At 35.1% G+C, this 25,573-nt stretch overlaps 2 protein-coding genes across 2 annotated transcripts; both read left to right on the top strand.

Moving 5' to 3' along the window:
• Positions 1–224: 224 nt before the first annotated feature.
• Positions 225–9,179, top strand: LOC138702159 (uncharacterized). Its single transcript, XM_069829766.1, has 2 exons — positions 225–4,144; positions 8,278–9,179. The coding sequence occupies exons 1-2, from the start codon at positions 225–227 to the stop codon at positions 8,852–8,854; spliced, it is 4,497 nt and encodes a 1,498-aa protein (XP_069685867.1). The 3' UTR covers positions 8,855–9,179.
• Positions 9,180–13,617: 4,438 nt separating this feature from the next.
• LOC138701074 (mucin-1-like) lies at positions 13,618–25,320 on the top strand. Its single transcript, XM_069827630.1, has 3 exons — positions 13,618–13,668; positions 19,033–20,299; positions 22,728–25,320. The coding sequence occupies exons 2-3, from the start codon at positions 19,077–19,079 to the stop codon at positions 23,344–23,346; spliced, it is 1,842 nt and encodes a 613-aa protein (XP_069683731.1). The 5' UTR covers positions 13,618–13,668; positions 19,033–19,076; the 3' UTR covers positions 23,347–25,320.
• Positions 25,321–25,573: the final 253 nt, after the last annotated feature.

Below are 25,573 nucleotides of genomic sequence, written 5' to 3' on the forward strand. Positions count from 1 at the left end.
TTCATAGAAGAATTTTAAACATCATTTTTATAATTATTATTATTATTATTATTATTATTATTATTATTATTATTATTATTATTATTATTTCGTTCGCGGCTTTCCATAACACGCTCTCTGATCGCCAGAAGACCGCGGCCTCCCTATTGAGATTCATTGCCCTTGTTCAATCGGGTCATAGTATTTGTGTATTTTGATTTATGTTGAGTATTCTTTTCAGAACCATGGAAAGGGGCGATGAAAGCATATCTTCAGGGCATGAGAGTCTTGATGAATCGTCGCAGTTGCAACAAGATGAAGATTCAAGTGGTTGGCAGCTATTCACACGTCGAAGACGAAGGTCACCTATTGTAGATCGCAGGGGCGTGAAGAATTACAAGCAACAAGAACAGTGCTTCATAGGACAGCCATCAACAAGTCGAAGATGGAATATTATGTTGCAATCAATTGGTCAGGAATCTTCCAACCAAGAAGATTCTGAACGATCAGAATCATCAAAGAATTCGGCACTACTCAAACAAGAAGGACACTCCGAAAAACAGAAGTTTCCGTGCCAACAACATTCTGAACAACCAGAATCCTCAAGGAATGTCATATTATTCAAAAAAGAAAGCCGAAAACAAGGGGAGCCATTTGAAGAACAGCAGTTTTTCGGCCAACAAATTTCTGAACAACGAGAATCATCAAGATATCCGCCATTATTCAAACTACAAGGAATCAAACGAGAGGAATCACTACAGAATTTTCCCTGTCAGCAAGATTCTGAACCTGAATCACCCAAGAATCCGCCATTATCCACACGACAAGACCTCAAACAAGAGGAACTATTCGAAAAACAGAGATTTCCCTGTCAACAAGAATCATCAAGGAATCCGCCATTACCAGAACAAGAAGGATGGAAACAAGAAGTATTGGAAGAACAGCAGCACCCCGACCAACAAGATTCTGAACTACCAGACTCAAGAAAACTGTCATCACCCACACAACAAAGCTATAAACAACGTGGACAATTTCAAAATATGCCACATCCAACCAAACAAAGTTCTGGAGAAATAAGATCACTAAAAACACTATCACTGTTTAGAGAACAGAAAAATAAATCGAAATACCAATTAAGACTTCTCCTACCAAAGTCATCGGAATATGTGAAACAATCCGGTGAACAAGAATTCACACAAACAGAATTACCAGAATATTCGTCTGTTCCAAATCAACAAATTTATACGCAAGCAGGACCAGAAATTCTGGAGTCACTAAATCAACGATCTTTAGAGCAACCGCCGCCACAAGAAAATGCTGTTTCTCACACACAAGTGTATTCTCAACCTATTTCATCGGTATTATCTTCTGTTCCGCATACATTGTTACAACCTATTCCATCAGAATACACAGCATCTTCTGTTCAACAATCTTTTGTAGAACCTGTTCTATCGGGGCACATACCATCTTCTTTGAAACAATCATTTGTACAATCTGTTCCACCAGTACACACGGCATCTTTTGTGCAACAACCATTTACACAATCTGTTCCACCTGTACACACATCTTCCGTGCAACAATTATTTATACAATCTGTTCCATCAGTACACACGGCATCTTCTGTGCAACAACCATTTACACAATCTGTTCCACCTGTACACACATCTTCTGTGCAACAATTATTTATACAATCTGTTCCATCAGTACACACGGCATCTTCTGTGCAACAACCATTTACACAATCTGTTCCACCTGTACACACATCTTCTGTGCAACAATCATTTATACAATCTGTTCCATCAGGACACACAGCATCTTCTGTGCAACAACCATTTATACAACCAGTTCCACCTGCACACACAGCATCTTCCATGCAACAATCATTTATACAATCTGTTCCATCAGGACACACAGCATCTTCTGTGCAACGACCATTTATACAACCTGTTCCAACTACACACACAGCATCTTACATGCAACAATCATTTATACAATCTGCTCCATCAGGACACATAGCATCTTCTGTGCAACGACCATTTATACAATCTGTTCCACCTGCATACACAGCATCATCTATGCAACAACCATTTAAACAATCCGTTCCACCAGCACACACAGAATCTCCAATGCAACAAACATTTGTAGTACCAAGTCTTGCACAAGGACACACAGAACCTTCAATGCAACAAGGATATATACAACCTTCCTCATCGGTACACACAGCAGCGTCCTATATGCCACAAACATTTGTGCACTCTGGATACACAGCATCGCCCATTCAGCAGTCATTAACAGCATCTTATTTGCAACAACCATTTACACCCGTCCCACCTGTACACACTGCGTCTTATATACCACAAGCATATATGCAATCATCTCCAATTGGGTACACAGCATCACCCATACAACAGTCATTTACACAGTCTTTCCCAACTGAACACGTAGCATTATCGGTGCAACAAGGAGTATTATTACCTACTATACTGGGACCCATAGTATCTTCTGTGCAGCAAGCCCTTAGTCCATATATTTTACCGACACACACTCCATTTTCTGCGCAACCAGTATTTTTGCAGTCTGTGCCGTTGCAAAGTCTGGTATTACATAACCAACCTCAACTTGTACAACCTGTACCACAGACAATCACAACACCTTACACAGGACAAGACATTGTGCAACTAGAAACACCAGGAAATATGGTAATCAATAACCCACTACTTATACCAACAACAAACATAACAACTCCAAACCAACCGATAGTTTTGCAACAGAGACCTCCAGAATGTCCAGCTTCCATCGAACAAGAGGTTGGTATGACGAAACAATTTGAGAATCGGGGATCTCTCAAAAAGAAAAGATTCAGGAAAACGTCATCACCAAATAATCGTTCACAACCGAGCACACTCGTAGATATACATATTCAGCGAGGATCTACAGAAAATATAGCTTCTACTAGCAAGCAATCATTTAAGCAAGAGGAAATTACACAGACCCGGGAACCTGCCAGAAAACAAACATTTCAGCAACAGAAATCAATAGGATCCGTAGTATCTGCCACAGTACAAACATTAAAGCAAGAGGAAACTGCAGAGACTCGGGAACTTACCAGAAGGCAAACACTTCAGCTACAGGAATCAAGAGGAAACCTGGAACCTAACACAGTGCAGACATTTAAAGGACAGGAAACAACACAAATGCCGGAGCCTATCAGAAGACAAACATTTCAGCAACAGCAATCAACAGGGACTCTAGTACCTACCACAAGACAAACATTTCAGGTATCGACAGAGACTCAGGCATCTACCAGCAAACAAACATTTCAGAAACATGAATTAACAGATAAAATGACATCTATTAACAAAATAATAATAAAACAGAAAACATTAGACAACCTGAAGTCTTCCGAACAAGATAATCAGTCGGGGCAGCTAAATGTACAAGAAAGTCAAAACCTAGAGAAAGAACCGTTTTCTCTTGAACAATTTGCATTACCAGATTTATTTGAAATGTATCTGATCAGTAGTCTAGAATCTAAAAAGCAGGAGAAATATTTTAGGATCACGCTTCTGTTGTCTGAATACGCCAACAGGAATTTTCTGAATTTTTCAGGCTCATTCAGATGGCAGGACACAACATGGATCTTGGAACAACCACAAGTCCTGCAGTACTTCCGAAGATTGCCGGTAATGAACGAAGGAAGCTTCCACACCACTTTCAGACATCCAGACTCGGTGCAATTTCAAATACACGGACAACGATCGGCAATACTGATCAGAGAATTGGAACCTGTTCACATCCTGGAACTGCTGCATGGTATGCCAAGGACAGATACATCTGAATTTCCCGAATCATCAGTAAGTACACAGCAACGAACTTCGGACGCAGGATGCCCAGTAGAAGAAACTAGGAAATCTCTGGATTGGAAGGAGCGATTGTCACTAAGGAGGATTATTAGAATCCTTTGTGGTGATCAAGAGCTCAGTTCACAACGTAACGAGGCGGGAGATCAAGTAGAAACGTTGCCAATTGTAAGCGGACATGATGTTAGGTGTCCACCAATGCGATGTGTAGTTTGCTCGGCTATTATAATCAAAACACACACGTTCTGCATCAGGAACCATGTGATCTGCCCTTCCTGCATGCTGAGATTGTGTCCGTACCAGAGGTAAATATACAAGCGAGTCGTAAGTATGTTTAAAAACTTTGTGTTCTTATCGGGGATGGTAATTTCAGGGGCGAACGTTTAAGATTTCGTTCAGAGACTTTTACTTAAGACACACTCTAAGTTCATTTATGCCAGATTCGCCAGGTACCCTCCTTAGATCACTCGTCTTCCCACTTTGAGGAAGACTGACAAGGTTGAGCTCGGAGCCTGGTATTAGCATTATAAGAATGCTACCAGTGACTGAAGAACTCAATCGTCAGAAGAAAAGAAAATAATTACTGGCATATTGACATGTCGACATACTATAGGAAGTAAAATACTGGGTGTTCATTTCAAAGTGTGTCATGACGTCACTGTTGGTGAGTCAGCGATTTGAAGCGAGTTCAGCTTTTATGTCAGAGAAGTTGCCTATTAATCAAGGCGTTCAATCTGAACTTAAGAACGTATACGGTATAACTTGAACGTCGTAGCAACAGATGGCGGTCTGTACGGCCTGTGTGCTACTATAACCTCTTTCGAACTGTGTTTTGTGCGGGCAAGTCGTACCCAGGGTATTTGTTATCATCGGTTGCGTACGGCAACATTCCACAATACAAATCAAATGCTCCGTGTCCATGTTGACCGTCGAAGTTAATGTCAACAAATATTGTACGTAAATAATTGTCTTAACCCTCTCCCCATATCCCGACAGTAAGAAAAAACTCACCTCAGTACGTGTTTCCAAACAGTTCACATTCCTGCCACTGCAGGCGTTACCGTGCGTATCGGTAAGTACTCTTCAGAATGAACGCCGTACTTGGTAGGCAACTTCTCTTGCATATAGGTAATACGCCTTTGCGGAGATGTAAGATTGAATTCTCTAGGCTCATCGGCTAGCCACATGACGACATACAGCGAGCCATGACACACTTTGAACTGAACACTCAGTAGTACATTATGCAACGAGCCTATAATTGCAGTAATTAAGACGCGAGTATGTTAGTTTATGAAACGAGCGCAAGCGAGTTTCATAATTTTCATACGAGCGTCTTAATTACCATTATAGGCAAGTTTCATACGACTTTTTATGCTCGACCATATTCCTAACTTGAAATTATTCATAAGTTTTCATGTTATGGTTATGTGAGTGACGAACGGAACTGACCTGAATTGTGAGATGTGCGCAGACGCGAAAGTATTGATTTTTTTCCGAGGCACGAATATCATTGACCTTGATATATCCTAGAGAACATTATTCTTGATATAATCAGGAAATTGATTTAGAATTGAAAAACGAGATGACAAATTGAATTTATTGGAATATTATTTACAATTAACGCTAATTATTATAGTAACAGAACATAACCTTCTGCGACAGTATTGGATTTCCGGCCTCCGTGACTTTTCGCTAATTGTCTTTCGATTGCATATCCGAGAATAATCGATACTGGCGGATTTGTAATGGTACCAAGGTGATTTGTCATTGGCTGAACAACTGAATTATAATGAATAGGTGTACTTTAATGAGGTGCATTAAAGGACTACTACCAGGTGTATAATTACTACATTTCGGCATGGTCGTGCATAAAAAATATAAATCTTAGATATGATGATTCATTCCATTTACTAGGTACTTTTTCAAATATTAATAATAATGATAATAATAATAATAATAATAATAATAATAATAATAATAATAATAATAATAATAGTAATAATAATACTAATAAATAGTGAAGTACAAAGCATACAATGAACACGGTATTTTTAGGTTCACACAGTAAAGAAAATTATGATTATAATAAGTAGCTCAAGTTATCACATTATAGATAGGCCTATTACCATTATCGGGAAATATAATGAAAACAAAAACATATAAAATAAGATAAATATCACTAGAATAAAAGAAATGTAGTGAATACGTGATAACAGTTAACCAGTTCCCTTATTATCCCGAGTTAACTCGGGTTGCTAACATGTGTCAAAATTTATTAACCCGAGTTAACTCGTTTCAGTCCCATTGTCTATTGCATAGTGATTTTTAAGTATGTAAGAAAATTAGTGATGTACAGTGATTCTGCAATATTAAATGACCTCTTTACGAAAATAAAAAAATATGACACTTTTTTTCACAAAACTGGTAAAATATATAGTAAGGGAAGAGGTTAATTTGGCAGCTCATCATAAGATAATTTTCTAACTTTGATTTGAAAGATTTTAAGGTTCGGCAGCCTTTGACGTCAGGCGGCAGTGTGTTCCAGTGACGACAGGTAGCATTAGTGAAAGATGAGGAATACAGAGATGATTAATATTATAGCGAGAGAGAGTATGAAATCGGGCGAATAAATAAGAGGAAAATAATAATAATAATAATAATAATAATAATAATAATAATAATAATAATAATAATGACAATAATAATAAACGCATGTTTGGCTATATTGTAATTGAGATTCACAACAGTTTATTTCTAGTGAAAGGATCTCATGATCGGGTTGTTAGCGTGAAGGACAACTTCCAACTTGGAGGACCAGGACCAGGGTTTGATTTTGGGCTCTCCTTCCCCTGAAGAGACTGCTTTCACCACAGCTAGAGAGTCTCTCTGCCCTATCCGTAACCTTGAACAAGGGACCCACTGCCGGGTTGAGCTAAGTGTTCCATAAGAAAGAAGAGTAAAAAGGCTGTTCACAGAAACTCCTTTAGGGAAAAGACCACTGGGAAGACCTGGGCATAGATATTCGGACAATCTGAAGAACCTAGAAATTTTAGAAATTTATAACTGAAAAATTGTTTGTCAGGACAGAGTGCAGTGGTACTTTTTTTAACTCAGCAGCCAATACCTTACAAGGCTTAATAATAATAATAATAATAATAATAATAATAATAATAATAATAATAATAATAATAATAATAATCTCATTGCAGCAATATTACATTATCAGGGAAGGCATCTCATTCCTAACATGCAATTATCCCTCAAGTCTCCCTCTCTAAAGGCTCATTCACAATGAAAATTAAACATAACGTAAGCGTCAACTTAAGAATGTAAACGTTACGGTAAAATCAAGAAGTCGTACCATCATTCACGATGGGAACATAAACATAACAGCAAACATACTTGGTAACCATGGAAACATAACAACGACGCCATTTCCTCATATTCTGTCGTATACTTCAGCGCTCCACGATTGTGTTCTGTTTGCAAATCACGTAGGCTAAGCATAAGCATGAAAGTTTGGAGTTTGTAAACTTTCATGTTAACGTCTTACGGTAATGTTAATGACAGTGTTTATGTGAATCATTGTGAATGATTCCATTTGGTAACCTGGCCGCAAACTTGTGTTTATGTTACGGTTATGTTTAATTTTCATTGTGAATGGGCCTTTAAGAATGTAAACGTTACGGTAAAACCAAGAAGTCGTACCTTCATTCACGATGGGAACATGAACATAACAGCAAACATACTTGGTAACCATGGAAACATAACAAGGACGCCATTTCCTCATACTCTGTCGTATACTTCAGCGCTCCACGATTGTGTTCTGTTTGCAAATCACGTAAGCATAAGCATGAAAGTTTGGAGTTTGCAAACTTTCATGTTTACGTCTTACGGTAATGTTAATGGCAGTGTTTATGTGAATCATTGTGAATGATTCCATTTGGTAACCTGGCCGCAAACTTGTGTTTATGTTACGGTTATATTTAATTTTCATTGTGAATGGGCCTTAAGCTCTACAGCAGAGATAGGGGGAAGTACGAAAAACCTTGTAACCACTGCTCAAAGTATCGATGCTAGTACTTTTTTTTTTCGATTTAACGTTTCTGACAGTCTGTGATTGCCCACAAAATATACATTTGAACTCTTCTATTGTGAAAATATTCCAAAAGAACTGTTCCATAGTCTTCATCTTGTCTGTAAAGGCTGGTTCACAATAAACCTGGAACGGAAACGACAACGAGAACGAGAAGGGAAATATTGTTAAAATAAATGTATTTAAATGTGAGGATTCACAATTAACTAGTGTGAACGCTCACATTTAAATACATTTATTTTAACATTATTTCCGTTCTCGTTCTTGTTGCCGTTTCCGTTTCCGGTTTATTGTGAACCAGCCTTAACACAGATCTATTCACCGTAATCCACGTTATTTCAGGGACATCCCGCATGCTATAAAGTGCCGGCACTGCAATGTGGTGTGTGCAATGAACAACACCCTGGAAGTATCGTGCGACGACATGGTTGTGGACTGCAGAGCGGGAGAAGGCATACCGCACGTGCAGAAGTGCGGATGGCTGGGTTCGAGGCGCGAACTGCTGTACCACGTCCTGGAAATCCACGATGCCGTGTACAAGTTCGCTTGCACGCTGGGACGCAGGAACATGCAGCGGGGCGGCTCCCACTGGTTCAGCGAGGTGAATCTGGTCATCGAGAGGGACGAGATGTTCTGGCAGAGCCTCAGGATAACACAGGATAAGTTCCAGGAAACTGTGCAGTACATCGCATGCGAAAACTCGTCCTCGGAGTTCATGGTGACGTACAATGTCCAGTCCCTCGACGGACGCGACGAACGAAGAACTCGATTCAAAGCGCAAAGCTTGTACGAGGACGTAAACAGACTTTTTGACAAAGGACTATGCTTTGAGCTGGATTTCCCTACTTACGAATCTGAATACATAGACGAAAATAATTTTATGCCTGGGTATGGACTAGCTATACAGATAATTTCGTAAGTTCTAGTACATTTTCTTTAAAAGAAATTCGCTCATTTAACTGCCACATTTATTCAAATTTTTTATTCTCCAAATATGGAAAAATTTACATTTAATTTTTAGAAACATCCATTTTACTTCAAAGACTGGTTTCCTAGGTTTTTTAATCTTCGTACGTATGTATTTTATCAATATACTTTTAGATAACTATACAGAAAAATTTTAAAATCTATGGATACAAGAGCTTTTATACCTACAATTTATAATGAAGTGTTACTCATAGACCTTAATATAGACTTGTGAATTTTATCTCTGTACTGTGTTACAAAATTTTATCAATAGATCTGCATATACCTTAGAGTACTTCCTATCGCCAGATATGAGAGCATTTATATCTACAGTTTATATGAAATGTTACCAGTTTACCGTAATTAACTATACTGAAAACTTCATAATATGACAGAATTTATATTTACATTTTGCAAAATATTTTCCCCATGCGTTCAGGTAATTGAAACAAAAAGTTAACAATTTCTAAATGTGGAAGTATTCTACTGTCATTTTATCAGTTGACTGGGTTTTCCGAAAAAAAACAGAGAATTACGTAATCCCTAAATTAATAAATATGTTTTACATGTCCAATTTCTGAAATGTTGCTGGATCTTCAGATAGCTATATACAACCTTTCATAATTATTCCTCAGTATTATCTTTGAAATCTACATTTTATGAATTAGTCTTCATAGATTTTGAGATGAGAATTTCACTAACAGAATTTATAATTTGTAAATATGAGAGCACTAAGATCTGTAAGTTATGAAATCTGACGTACTATTGTCCTTAAGAGAGCTTGACAGAAAATTCTGTAACAATAATTCTTTAAGTTTAGTAACATTATTTCTACATTAATTGTTACGTTGATTCAGTTGAAAATATTATTCCAGTCTTGTATTAAAACAGATATCTAATGGCGAGTATGTGTGATAAATATCAAATAGATAGCTATACAACACAGTTAATGACGCCAGTGACAACGTAGAATTTTCTCTGACGGTTGTAGTGTAAATTACATTTCACAGTTTATAAGTTCTGGTCCAAAATTTATTGTGATATGACAACTCTTGTTTTACTATTTCAAAGTAAACGAAATTCTGGATTTTAGAATGGATTTTATTATAGACTGGAATTTAGTAGATTCTTGATTCTGTGACGGGCGAAGGTTTTGTAATTTTAAGCTGTATTATAAGTGATTTTATGAGACTATGTAAAACCATTTAATATTGTTTTTAAATACAACATAAAAGTTGACAAATTAAAATTTGCATTTTTTTGGAACTGTGAAGAATTTTGTAAATTTCTCAGTTTATTTATTTTAATTTGAGAAAACCTGAAAACTCATTTTTTCACAGTTTTCATGAGAGCAAGATTTTGAAGCATATTTTACTTAACTCAAAAGCGAAATGAAACTATGACAAAGAAAAAAAAAAACTGTTAAATCTACGAATATGCAATGTACATAATAATAAAATGTCATAACTCCATGCTGTTTTTATTTTGCAAATCCTTCTCCTGTTTATCTTATTTTCTTATCACAGTTGGACCTGTTGGATGATGAACTATTTATATCGAGTGACAAAAAAATCACATGTCGCTAAAAAAAAACTATTTGCTTTTATTCCTTCTTCTTATATTCAAAATATTTCTCCTTCTGTATTAATGGAACGAATAACCAGACGAATTCTTGAGATAATGCAGCCAAAATGATCATCCCTTAGTGATATCTTAAAATATAAGATCAAGTGGTTTTTGTGCTACCCAGTATACAATAGCTATTAATGCAAGAAGTTACGAAATGATAATATTTTAAGCACGAGAAGTGAAGATTGTCCACGAATCCGAAGGGGAGGTGGACAACACGGCGAGTGGTTAAAACGTTAGTTTCGCACGTGTTTCAAGATTTTTTAGACAGTCGCTCGAGAATCCCTAATGTATTCATATTTTAAAGAGAATAAAATATTGTTATTTCGTTCTCTCGCAATGGTAAACTTCTAATGCTAAAGACGGAAAATATTAAATAAATAAATAAATAAATCTATACTAATAATAAATCTGTAGCCGAAATTTTTCTGGTAATTTTCGATTTTCCAAAAATAATTGGTCCTAACATATATAATTAACTACCCTGAAACCGAAAATCGCATTTTTGAAATTTTTGTTTGTATATCTGTCTGTATGTTTGTTACCTTATCACGCGATAATGGCTGAACCGATTTATATGAAAATTGGAATATAAATTAAGTTCGTTGTAACTTAGATTTTAGGCTATATGGTATTCAAAATACTTTATTTAAAAGGGGGGTTGTAAGGGGGCCTGAATTAAATAAATCGAAATATCTCGCTTATTATTGATTTTTGTGAAAAATGTTACATAACAAAAGTTTCTTTAAACATGATTTCCGATAAGTTTTATTATTTACAAAATTTTGATAGGACTGATATTTAATGAGATAAATGAGTTTTAAAATTAAAATAACGCCATCTAAGACGGTGCAATGAAATAAATGACTTCGTCTATAAGGGGCCTTGGGCAACAACAATCGAAAAAGGGGCCTTGGACAGCAACAATCGAAAGTTATTAAACTATTCCTATGCACAGAAAATGTGATAGCCTTTTTTGTACATTCGTTTTCTGTATTTCTTAAAATAATATTTATGTACACACTCATTTTAATCTCAGAGAATTAATGAACAACGAGAGTGTATTGATTTAGAATGCAGTAATAGTACGTTAGCTTAGCAATCCATTATTTTATAATTCAAATTTTAACTATGCTCAATTGAATCGTGTTAAAATACATAAAATAGACTATATATGCAATAAATGCAATGCAAAAAAAAATTGGGTAATGAGCCAAGCAGATTATGTTGCGCTGTTGTAAAGGTTGTTGCTTCTGAGATTCAAGAGCCCCCACAACAAATTAAAAACTTTCTTATCGGAGTACATCCGTTATCAACGCACTTTTTATATAATATAATATAATATAATATAATATAATATAATATAATATAATATAATATAATATAATATAATATAATATAATATAATATAATATAATATAATATAATAAATATGTAGCCGAAAATTTTCTGATAATTTCCCCTTTTCCAAAAATAATTGGTGTTAACATGTATAATTTATTCATCCTGAGACCGAAAATCGCTTTTTTGAAATTTTTGTTTGTATGTCTGTCTGTCTGTCTGTTTGTTACCTTTTCACCCGATAATGGCTGAACGGATTTCGATGAAAACTGAAATATAAGTTAAGTTCGTTGTAATTTAGATTTCAGGCTATATGACATTCAAAATACTTCATTTAACGGGACTTGAATTAAATCGAAATATCTCGCTTATTATTGTTTTTTTGTGAAAAATGTTACATAACAAAAGTTTCTTTAAAAATGATTTCCGATAAGTTTTATTCTATGCAAAATTTGGTAGGTCTGATAGACTTTTAAAATAGTAATACAATACGTTTTCACCGCCGCCTCAGATTGTAGCGTTGTTGTTCCTGCAGTAATTCCCATGTGCAAAATATAAAATTTTTGAGTAGGAAGAAAAAACACATTTATTCATTCCATGGCAATGGTACATAGGAGATCGTGAATTCTTACATTTTCGAAAGAAAGAAATATAATTACATATCACTGTTTATGCTGTATCACTATTTAAGTTATTTGAAGGTTTCAGAACCATAGTGGGCCAAGCGCCATTTACTGAAGACGTAGAAACAAGGGTTAAAATTAAGTTATTATCATAATTCAATGGAACCATATAGCAAGTAATATAAAGTATACACAATAAAACTAAATGATATGTCAATCTTCATTAAACTATAGTTGCGTGTAATAACAAATAAGAAACATGTTAAAGGAATTGTCATTGCACCAAATGAGTGGTCTCTGGACCAAAATGATCGCAATTTAATTATTTAAATACAATTTCAATTAAGTAACATATTAAACGATTTATCCTTCTAACAAACACGAATGTTCCCTGGATCAAACGTCCTATTTTAATTACGTAATTACTTTATATTTATTTCTAACAGGTGCAGCGGAGCGCACGGGTACGGCTAGTTGTATAAATAAAACAAATTATATTCACTCTTGCATTAAAGTCATTGTTTAAGTTGCTATGAGCGACTAAACAAAGCCCTCTTTACATAAGCAGTGGAAAAACTATTATAGAATATTGAGCGGTAGAACTTGGGTTGATATAAGCGCAGTGGGGAATAGTTCTAGCCCTTTATATTCCTTCTCTAAATCATAGTTTGTATTTTCATATGCTGTTAATTAACCATTCCTCCTGTACGTATTGAGAAGAGTAATTGGATTGAATTTTGAAACATCTGTGCATAGACTACTACAATTTCTTATACAATTAATACCTTAATTTATGAAAGCCCCTTGACATTCGTGAAAAAAAAATAACCACGCTAATAAAAGGTCAGTTCAACGAGTTCCTGCATTTCAGAAATTAGCTTCGGGAAGAACAGATATTAAATTACAAGGCATCAAATTCGCTATACTCTGTTATTAAAATAAGTTAATATTTATAATTTGCATTGACTGTTCTCAAAATGTGGTGTTAAACAAAATAGATATTATCTCTATTTATTATTTAGGAAGTCGATTAAAAATGTATCGATTACGAAAGATCGATTTATGTTCCTTACGACCTGAGCTGTAGTCAAATATCCCACTCGCTTGTACATGAGTTAAGGCAGTCAAACGACAGAAGTGGTCCGGCCAACGTGAGAGTTTCCTGAATGCAAAGGTATTGTAGTAGAAAAGCAAATACAAATATAACTATTTTAGACTTTCGAAGATGGACAGCAAGAAATACATCTCAAAGTATCCAAAATAGCAAATTAATAATTCACTGGAAAAATATTTATATAACTAAGTGCAAGCACTTTATTAAGAATGTGCGCTGCGATCGTTGTAAACTTTCATGCCTTCATTGCGTAAATATTTCGTTCGACTGGTTAAGATGTCTTTTGATAAACACTGCATAAATATAAACTTCTGTTTAAAATATACATTTGAACAATATTAAAGTAATTTTCGGAGCCTGAACTCCTCGGGCACAAAAAAAAACAATATTTCTTCAATTCGAAACTTAGTCATACTCTATTTTACTTCCAAATTCAGATATTTATAACTTATTCTTTTCTTTAAAAAAATTGTCAGGAATTATTGTTTATCTACTAGTTATCTTAATCAAATGTTTGTGATTAGGTATATTAAAAGAAACTACAGCAGAGGACCTCATCATGTTCCGTTGCTAGATCAGCAATGGGTAAGTATGGAGGGGAAGATAAATTTTAGTCTGAGAAGAATGAATCGGTAGATTCTGTGTAGTAAATCGAAACCCAGATTTAAATGAATTTGGCATTTTTCACCTCCGAAGTTGATAACGGTCAACTAATTGCATTACTAAGCACAGAGAATATAACTGCAATCTAGTTAGTTCTGAGATAAATGTAACAACAAGTTTAGTATAACATGTAGGCCTATACAAATACACATACCTAGTTGTACAAAGTTATGCAAAGAGAATCAGACTGTTGAACATTTGATTTTTCACTGTCCAGTGTTCGAAAGGAAAAGACACTTTTTAAGATATCATATCTCGGATTGCAATTTAAATTACTCCACACCCCTTTACCATTTTCTTAGAAAAAAATGTTGTTACAAACAATTCACAGAGTTTATACACCACATCCACGCAAGACTGTAGCTGTTAATTGTATATAAATTAATGATGTTATAAAATCCTAATGCACTATGTAAAACAAGGTGTCTATCTTTGGGACATAATAATAGTAATGACAACAATAACTATGTTTGTATTATAGATTTTACTATTGTTGAGTATTTGATGACAGGCATATAGTTTGTAACCATAAGTAATTTTGTTTTTATTTTTTCTTTACTATCGCAAACCAACTATATAATAGGTGTTTTATTTGTAACTACGCCAATTCTGTGCATTATCTCATTAATATTGCTTAAAATTATGAAAAGATCACAAATTAATGTAATAATCTTGCAATTTCTCTACACCTTCGATTATAATTTCTAATTTTATTTCATTTTGTTTTAACTGAAAGTAATTATTGCATAACGTATTTAGTATTGTTTACTGTCTCTTAATTAGTGTATTTATATTGTAACTATGATTCACACCTACTAATAATTCTTTAAAATTGTGTATTATCACTACATAATGTATTTCACATGTAACAAACTACAACCCTAATATACCAAAGGTAAACTAGGGTTTCAATATTTGGATAACAATAATAATAATAATAATAATACCTAGTTGTACATCACTTTTAAGGTATTTAGAGCCTCGATACGACCATAAAACTCTAGTATTACGTATAAAATACTCCCCAGAATTGCTATAGCCTACGTAATTTTATCATTTTTCATAAAATGTGTGGTTACCACCGCTGTGTTTAGTAGGGCAGAGTATGTAGGTAATACTTTTTTTAAGATAAACAAACCTATGTCAGTTCCTGAAGTCGTTATGCGTCGATGAGAAAGAGATCTGCCAGTGAGTAGCTCGCGAATACAAAGCCAGCGGTCGTTGTTCAACTGCAGACTAAAAGAATGCACTCCCGAGTTTGAGACGTATGGTCAGGTTTCTGCCCAACGACAATTTTGATATCTGTATACTATATATATTTCATTGTTAATTAATACCTCATAAACACATTCGCTCCTTCTTAAAGGAAAATTTCCCGAGAATACAGTTCAAGAATGGAACCCGGGACCTCCAGATCTGCAAGTCAGCGTGCCGATCAACAGACAATTGAAGAGTCCACTGCAAGAATGATGGATGTCACTTTTTTGTCGAAAATGAGCCAAGACTGTCAATGCATAGCTTAAGACATATAGAACGTACACAGAGAGTTATATGGCATTAACACTCATAGGCTAGTCATTGTCCAGCAATGATCGGAAAATATCAGTTAAGCTTTGAGCGCTAAGCATTTCAAACTTTCAATTGCTTCTCCTGCAAAATGTATTCCAAATGACATCCATCATTCTTGCAGTGGACTCTTCAATTGTAAAAACCTGTTACGCATTTTGTAATTAAATGCATGGTTAATTAGAAAATTAGGATGAAAGTCTGCATAGTTCGGCAACAGCGCATCGTCGGCCCACTTCCGAATACACACACGAATTGAGGTCTGAATACCAGCAGTCCATCCCTTAATCACTGCAGCAGGATTGCCATATTTCCTAATGACTTGCAATAACTATACATGTTTATCTTTTCATTTCATTTGGAAGAAAATCGTCAATTTTATTTAAACTGCAAAGGAAATGATTCCTAATCAGTTTCTTAATGATAAAAGTAGAGATCAAAATAATACGTATAGTACTCGATTAAGATAATGTTACATTTAGGGTAAAACTTTACTTTCTAAGTACGTATTAATTAGGGACTAGTATATTATTAGCATATTGTACTCTATCCAAGGAATGAGCTGTTAAAATCTGTACAGTTACATTACTCCCACCCTGTACTGTATATTTCTTTAGTTTCGTAATGTCGGCATAATTTATAACTTTTTGACTTGGCATAATTTTCAGTAAAGCTTTATTAGATTTAGGCTTCATATTTCCTCTACAGTAAAATGCCCTTTCCTGTCGCTGCGTAATTACATTGTACAGAAAACAGTTGCTATACAAGAACTTCATCCATGAATCTATTTAACTCGCAAGAACTTTGGACTACTTCGTGCAAAACCGACACATTGTCATGTTAAATCTGATTTTTAATTTTCAATTGCCTAGTTATATTCACTTCGATTTCCCTGTATAACGAAGCTGCGATGTGTAGGCGTACCACACGTCTAACTGTACGCTATAGATCGTCATTTAACGACAGCGATTGCACAAAGCAGGGTTACGCGGAAGTGAAACATTACCGCTATTAAAAATTGAAACTTTGTAAATATCAGTCCACGTTAGATTATTACACCAGTTTAGTTCTTTAACAGCAAATATTACGTAAATATTCATTGGCGGTACTTCTGATATTTCAAGATTACGATTTTAATCTGAATTTCTTTCGAAAATAATTCTTTTGTAATTCCAAAGATTAGATGATCCAGTATAATTTGGGGTTCGTGGTGGAAGAAGATTTTGGATAGTTGCATCGTATTACAGAAGACACGCCGGATTCATTAAACAGGTTGCCCTTTTTGCTACATTTCATAACGATAATGTAGCTCGGTAACTTTTGATGTCTTTACAACTGATAAGGTAAAAATGCATAGAAAAACGTCCAGAATAGATTATCGGTTTGAAATGGGGAGTTTGTTGTCTTTACTGAATAAAATGAATGCACAAAGGCTTAAAATCGGTGTGGCTTAGTGGATAGAGCGTCAGCACGTAGAATTGAAAACCCAGGTTCGAATTCCGGTGCCGGGGAGAATTTTTCTCCATTCCACCCATCTTTCATCATATGATAACTCAGAATTCCTGCACGGAAATATCATATGTACTTCGGTACATCGCAATAATGTGATATGCGTTTATAATCACTTGGTGATTTAAGACGGCGCTCAATCCGTCGGATCCCGGCCACTTAGTCACTCTTAATGAGTGCACCTCTGCATATTAGTGTTGGACATTGTGCCACTGTCACACATCTGTGACATAGTGTATGAGGGTTGGCCACTGAAGGAAAACTTACACTGAGAGGGTTCAATCCGGCATCGGAATTGGAATCCGGTGTGGCTTGGTGGATAGATCGTCAGCACTAGAGCTGAAAACTCGGGTTCGAATTCCGGTGCCGGAGATAATTTTTCTCCGTTCCACCGATCTTTCATCATTGAAATATTGTTTTAAATTAATAGTAAAAAGCTATAAATTCTCGACTTAACATCGAAAATTATTCATTAATGGCCAATATACACGATCATGAAATTAGAAATAGTGAACAAATTAATATTATATACTTTAGATTGCAGAAGACCAACACAAACTTCCCTGTTATGGTGATGAAATTGTATAATAAGCTTCCCAGTCAATATTATAAGTTACCAATCAATAGCTTTAAATACTAGATTTTATAATTGGTTTTTAAATAATCGGTTTTACTCTTGGTGAGTTTTTTTAATACAACTTTGCATGAAATTGTTATTTAATAAATACATGTAATTATATTTAGTTACAATTAATACATTAAGAGTTTTCATTAATTTTTATAGTTTCAAAATATACTGTTTTCGCTGTAAGAAAAATCCTAATGTAAACACAAGCACGTGGCTGTCATACCCATGATTGGCTCACAGTCGAAACACTCGCATGACGCAGGAAAATATAGTCCGTATTTCGAAACCATAATCTTGTATTATTTGAAAATAAAAAATTGAATTCTAGTTGTTAAATACAATGAAACACATAACTTCACTCATATGTAAAAGAAAAGCTACTCTTGTATTTTGTTATGTACTATGAATGCGGATGAATACCAACAGTAATACCGAGGTAGTCTGTTCTTGTAACAAGATGGCGTCACTTGAACTCGTAGTTGGCTTCTGCATCCTCGGTGTGTGTGGTTATTAAACATAAGAATGGAAACCCTCTCAAAAGCGGAGAAAAACAAAATAGTCTTTAATGTATATAATAAGTTATGAGAGTTTTAATTACAGTAATTATAAAGTAAATGTTTCCTAAGCAAACGAATGCATAGTAGTGAGGTTAGGCCTACATGATGAGTAATGGGAAATGTTTAACATGAAACAGAATGCACAACTGTAGGCGGAACACGTACTGAGAATCTATGGCGCCAAACAGCGGCCAATGAAGCCTTACTTCAGTCATGTACTATTGTTTATATTAGGATTTTTCTTACAGCGAAAAGATTATAGTTCTTGTTTTCATTGTTTTAGTTAAATTTTACTGTTTTAATTATATTTGTGTTTTTCAAATGTATTAAATATATTTCAACGTATGTGATGAAGCCTACTACTGTATCTCTAATGGCCTAATAAATTGAATATATAGGGATATTTTGATATTTGTTGGATAAATGTATGGTGCAGTATTCATTAGTCTTATTTTTCTTCAGGATTTGGAGAACTGAATACATTGTATTTTTCTCTTCTAGGTTAAAAACTGAGAAGGTGAAAGAACGTAACCTAATCTCCAAATATGGGCGACGCTCCAGAACGAAATTCCTCGGATAACGAGGCTGATCAGGTATCAGATGAGGGCTCGAACGCTCCTGCAACGCCCATCTCATCCCAAGAGTCATCTGATCATTCGCAAAATACCGAAGATACGTCTGTATCTCAATCTGGTCTCTTAGTATCAGCTGAAGTGTATCAGCAACATTTCGGACAAGAGAGATCAAGCATGAACCCTCTACCTATAGAACATTCTGGATCATCTGCAAGATCAACACAAGATTTCTCTAGATCTCCTACTACTCCCACATCTCCAGGGCATGAGATATCATCCACGAGCCCAGAATCTCCAGAACGTCGAGCACACTCGGCGAATCCTTCATCTGTGTCACCCACGAGTCCTGTATCTAGAGTACGTTCAAAGTCTTTTACAAGCCTAATTGCTGTACATTCCAAATCCCTGAAGAGCCAACTCTCTCCAAAGCAGCAAGAATCCTCTATGACTCCATCTCTAGGATTTTCACGACCATCCACGAGTCGATCAAATCCAATACTTCCCAGATCCCCAGACAGCCCAATATACTCGAGACGTGAAATATCGTCCATGAGCCCTTCTCCGATACCTTCAGAAACTTCCACAAGTCCTTCAAACCCAGTATATCGCAAATCTCCAGATAGCCATACACCGATACGTGAAATGTCATCCATGAGCTCGTCACCTGTACCATCGGGATCATCCATAAGTCCAACAAATCCGATAAGTCCCAGATACTCAGGGAGCCCGACAACTTCAAGACGTGACATATCCTCAATGAGCCCATCTCCAGTTCATTCAGTATCATCCAGGAGTCCTCCGTCCAGAGTACATTCCACAAGTCCCATAATTCCAGTGCACTCAACATCTCCCCGCAGTGTGGCAAGTTCAGAAATTCAGGTGCCTTCAACGAGTGCTACAGTTTTGGTGCCTTCAGAAGCCATACGGAATCCTTCAAATCCAGAAGTTGAGGGAGCTGCCGTGATTTCGACACAGCCACATAGCTTAGGACTGCCCGCGGATCCACAATTTCCAGGAACTTCGCAGACACCTGAAATTTCTGAACTCTGTCGTCGGGTGAGTCGCCAGATACTAGAGCTGCTGGAATGCCCCGTCTGTTACGAGGCTATGGTACCTCCTGTCGTGTTGTGTTTCTGCGGACATGATATTTGTCCAGCCTGCCGACTGAAAATGGATAAATGTCCTATCTGCAGGTAAGATTAGTTGTAAAAACTCCTTGCGTCCTATAATTACTGCTGACTGCTTCCACGCAGCAAATTTCAATACTTAGCAAGCTTTTTTTATTTCATCATCATCATCATCGTCGTCCACAGATTATAGGTCCTTGGTTCTCTTCCGACTTCAGTCTCTCGCTTTCTAGGTTTGCCTCGATCTCGTCTTCCTCTTAATTTTATTATTACAGTAGAACCCCGATTATCCGTCACCCTATTAACCGATTGGCGGATTATCCGACTGTCTATGTCTCGCTCTTTTTTCTCCAGAAATAAATAACTTAGACTATATGAAGCACTCTTTTGTAGGCTACATCATATTAGTAGGTTCTACATATGTTTTTGTTAGAGAGTGTTATTACAAGCCTTTATTGTTACACAACATTGTCTACTGTTCGAATTGCCTTTCTATAGTATAACTTGTATATAAAATGTCTTCCACGGGTGTTAACAGAAAACGTGTTGTGCTAAGTATCGAAAAAAAAAATGGAAATAATTGAATGGTTTGAGAAAGAGAAACTGTGGCTCATCTCGCATCAGAATACGAGATTGGAGTTACAACTGCGCGATTTAATTAAAAAACAAAGATAAAGTGTAAAAAAGTATGTAAATCTACAACATGAGACCTCCTTTATTCCTATCTTCCCTGAGACAGTCATTACAAAGGGTTTCCTTGCCCCTTAAAAACCCGTCGTTGACAACCAGACTTAAATTAGTGAACTTCTGATCCACTACCTAGTGAGTTAAATACAAGACCATGGAGGAAATTACAAAATCTCTCATGGTACGGATTATCAGATTTTTTCGATCAACCGTTCAGTCCATCCCCTTCATTACCATGGATAATAGAAGTTCTACTGTATTTGTTTAGGATATCTTTCTTTATTCATTCTGTGTATGCGAGCTTTCCAGTTTTGTCGATATGTTTCTATTTTATTTATTTATTTATTTATTTGTTTATTTATTTATTTATTTGTTTATTTATTTATTTATTTATTTATTTATTTATTTATTTCTATAACAGGGCAAAGCGCCAATTACAATAGACTGTACAGATATTTGCTTAAATATCATATAGGAAGTATTTCAAGGTCTTCCCTAATTTATATGTTTTAAATTCTATATTCCCATGTGCAGTCTTTAATAGAAAGCAAAACATTTCATTTCTACTGCTGTTACCTTATTTACATCTTAGTTGTTTTTATGTATCAATGATTGTGAACCATAGAGTAATACTGGCACTATTATTTCTTCATTGTGTACACAATTCGCGAAAATTAAGTTTCTAGGAAAATTAATAATTTTAATAGAAACGGAAAAAAAGCATTTGTTTCAGTAATTTGAAAGGAATATATATTTGGATATATTATATTTGTTAGTTGCGAAAGAATGAGGAGACAGAATTACTTCGGAATTCTGTTACTCTCTTTAATGACCTACAGAACAAATTGATGACTTTAGTTTTTGTTGAATAAAATAAAGGTATAATAAGGTTGGTTTACAAAGGGTATTATTATTATTATTATTATTATTATTATTATTATTATTATTACATTTTATTATGTTATTATTATATTTATTATTATTATTATTTTATTATTATTATTATTATTATTATTATTTTATTATTATTATTATTATTATTACATTTTATTATTAATATATTTATTAATATTATTTTACTACGGTTAATATAATACATTTTTACTTTTATTTTGCCATGAATGTTGACTGTAATACTGGTAGACCTACTGTTATTTTTTCATGGTCTACATAATTCTGGAAAATTAACTATCTACAAAAAAAAAATTGAACTATTCGTTTATATTCATTTAAAGGGCATACAGTATATCTGTTATGCTAGCTGCAAAAGAATTCGGAGTCAAATTACTTCAGAGTTATTTTATTCTCTTTAATGGCCTATAGATCACTGACTGAGTTTCTTTAATACAACTGAACTAAGTAAATAATAAGGCTGATTTACAAAGGACATTATTATTGTCATTATTAATAATTTATTATTATTGTTGTTGCTGTTATTATTATTATTATTATTATTATTATTATTATTATTATTATTATTATTATTATTATTATTATTATTATTATGCCATGAATGTTGCAAGTACAATGCCGTGTATAAGCTTATAGGTAATAAAGATTATATATGAGTGTATGACACTACATGATAAAAAAATAAATACAAAATGTTTACGAAATTGTCATATTTTTAACTATAATTACGATATTTCGTCTGTCACTGTTCACGAAAATATTTTAACAAAAAAAAAAATCTGATCCTGCTTATTCAAGGTTGTATATTAAATTACTTTGTCTCTGGAATAATAGTTACATAATGTAAAAAAAAAACTGTAAGCGTTAATATCATTATGAACACGTTTCTTTGCAGGGGTCCTATCACCGTGACCAGAAACCTGTTCACCGAAGCAGTCACCATGATGATACAAAAATCCTGCGAATTCTGCGCCCTGATTCTACCTCATTATGAAATGTACGCTCACTCCTGCGACTGCATGAAGAGGACGGTGGAGTGCAAAGCAGGGGTAGGTGTGGGCGAGGTAGTGAAATGCGGGTGGACTGGATATAAGGAACAGCTCAAGGGCCACGTGTTCGAGGTCCACGGTCTTGACTTCGTCCACGAAGGACGCGGTCCAAGGAAGTTGCTGGCCACAGCCCCCAACATCGACGAAGTGTTCCTGGTCTGCTTGAAAGAGAAATACTTCTGGGTCGTGTCCAGAATTGTCCACGGATATCGCCAGGAGTACTCTCAGTACATCGGACCTGCGGAAGAGGCCATGTTTCTCAAGTACACCTTTTCTTTCCACTCCCCCCACTTGGACAGGCCTCTGACTTACTCGCACACCGCGCGAACCCTTGAGGACGATCCTAGCCAGACCTTCACTTTCATGTTGGGACTGTATGTTAGGGAAGCCCTGTTCCAAAAACAGTACGTTGACGGTAATGGCTGCATTTACGAATACAGGTTTTTCGTTTCGAGAATTGAATAAATTAATGGAAATTAGGCCGACGCTTCTGAAAAAAGATCTTGACATTCTCAAACAAATGACGTTCAACGAAACTGTTGACAATGACAGCTATAGCCAACTTATTTATTTTTTACTCTTTTTTAATGTCTTAAGCAATTTTAGATTTTAACACAATTTTTAGAACCTATTTGTGATGTTCCGCAGGAAAAGAAACCTTAGGGTGAAGAACATTGAAATTCACTTTTAGCATAATATCAGAGGATTTCATGCTAAATCTATAGCGCTTTTACAAAAAATTCTAACCTAAAACAATAAGAAGTTATTGAACTTTGATTATATAATTATAATATGACTCGTTTGGAATGAACGGAGGTTAAAATATAGGCCTAATAATATTCTACTTTCTTGCCTTTATCCAAATTTAATTAAAATTAAATAAAAAGACTCGCATTATTCAAAATGCAATGCTTAATTCACTTTTAAAGGTTAAATGTGTGTAGAAAAAGCCCTTCAAAGTTGTGTAAGAAAATCTAAACGCACTACATTCTGAACACAAAGCACAATGAAAAAGAGAAGAATCACACAAATAATCTTGATTTAATAGTTTAATTTTATACTTCGTTATCAAAAATAATAATAAAAGCGATAAATTTAATTTAACCAAATATTCATATTACTACCAGTAGCGGCTGGTGGTCAAAATAATGAGTGTGCTACAATCTCTATATAGGCCTACTGTAGAGGCCTACACTTATGTATTTATCTTAATTTGGAGTCTCGTCTAGTGATGAAATATGAAGTCCATACGACGTTCTTTCGTACTGCAGAACTTGTAATTTGGTGTTAAACCCCTCCATCTTGGACATCATACACTTTTCTATTGACAGTATTGCAAGAGCAGTGAGACGATCCTGGGACATAGTGTTCCTTAAAAACGTTTTTATGCGCTTCAAGGAAAAAAAACATATTGCTGGCTCAGCAGTGGTCATTGGTGTTGTAACCAAAATATTTAACAACTTCGATACTTCACAGAATGGATCCTGTAAATTGTTGGATACTATGTATTGTGACAATGAACAGCCATCTATATTTCGGAAGTCAGGTCTTCCGTATAGAAATCCAACTTGTATCTGGAACACTCTTTTGTTCAGTATAGTATAGCTGTTGACAGCAACTTTAACTGGTAGATGGCAGCAGCAGTCGGACACTTGAATTACCAAATACATTGTACATAGTTCCGAATTCTTCCACAAACAAGCATTCTTTCGTTACGCTTTACTTTTGCAATCTCCAAGCTGTGTTGTGCTGAAGCTCACTACAGCACTTTCCCGCGTAAAAATAGCCAATCAGAGCAGTGATTTCAGCTTCGCACATGCGCATAACTGTCTACATTTTTCATGTGGAGCTTCGAGTAGCACAACGAACCCCCTGAGGCACCAAAGAAGGCAGGAAGACTAACACTTTATAACGCGTCATGAACATAACCACGGGAAATTGTCAAATGACAGATCAAATACCATGGTGGTATTACAAATACATTATTTGAGCCAAAATTATCATTGTACTGTAGCACTGTAGCACATGATTACTACTCGTATAATAAATAATGGAGGAAAAATTTTCAATTTAATGTGATTGTAAAAAACTGCAAATATTCAGGAAAGCATAAATTAGAAGATTAAAATTGAGAACCCATTAGGTTAGAAAAATTGACAAACTGAACTGAACATTACACATACTAGCATAAATTATTAGTTAATTAAACTGACCCTAACATAATGTAAATTAATAATAAATAATTTAAGGAAAAGAAATAACCTTGATATCACTCACGGAAGATTGCTAACTGCATTATGGAAGATAAGGTATCTTTTCCAAATAATGCACTGCTCTCGTGAAAAATAGAACTATTTCCAAATCTGTTGGTAGATTTTTGAATTACTAAAAACTTCTAGTTGTTCAGAAAGAATGTAAATAGTGTTTCTCGTCAAAAAACAGAACTGCACCCTCCTGTCGACGTGCTGTAAATTTAACTCCAGAAAGCCTAGATCTCTTTTCCTATGGAACGTCATATTTAAGAACGTGTTTCACTGACGAAGATGTAAGTTATATTCAGATACGGTAAATGTATTTCCCGTACATAGGTGTTACCGTTTCAAATTTCTTATACATTGTAGTTCTAAATTTTTTTAAACTATTTTATTCACATACCAGACATTAATTACTCTCATCAACAGGAAAAGTATTT

Source organism: Periplaneta americana, chromosome 6 (assembly GCF_040183065.1).
Source record: "Periplaneta americana isolate PAMFEO1 chromosome 6, P.americana_PAMFEO1_priV1, whole genome shotgun sequence".
Classification (NCBI taxonomy): domain Eukaryota; kingdom Metazoa; phylum Arthropoda; class Insecta; order Blattodea; family Blattidae; genus Periplaneta; species Periplaneta americana.

Bases quoted from the DNA above. Each gene is read 5' to 3' on its own strand.
- LOC138701074 (XM_069827630.1), top strand. From the start codon at position 19,077: ATGGGCGACGCTCCAGAACGAAATTCCTCGGATAACGAGGCTGATCAG. The intron at 20,300-22,727 runs GTAAGATTAGTT...GTTTCTTTGCAG, and splicing joins GATAAATGTCCTATCTGCAG to GGGTCCTATCACCGTGACCA.
- LOC138702159 (XM_069829766.1), top strand. From the start codon at position 225: ATGGAAAGGGGCGATGAAAGCATATCTTCAGGGCATGAGAGTCTTGAT. The intron at 4,145-8,277 runs GTAAATATACAA...ACGTTATTTCAG, and splicing joins AGATTGTGTCCGTACCAGAG to GGACATCCCGCATGCTATAA.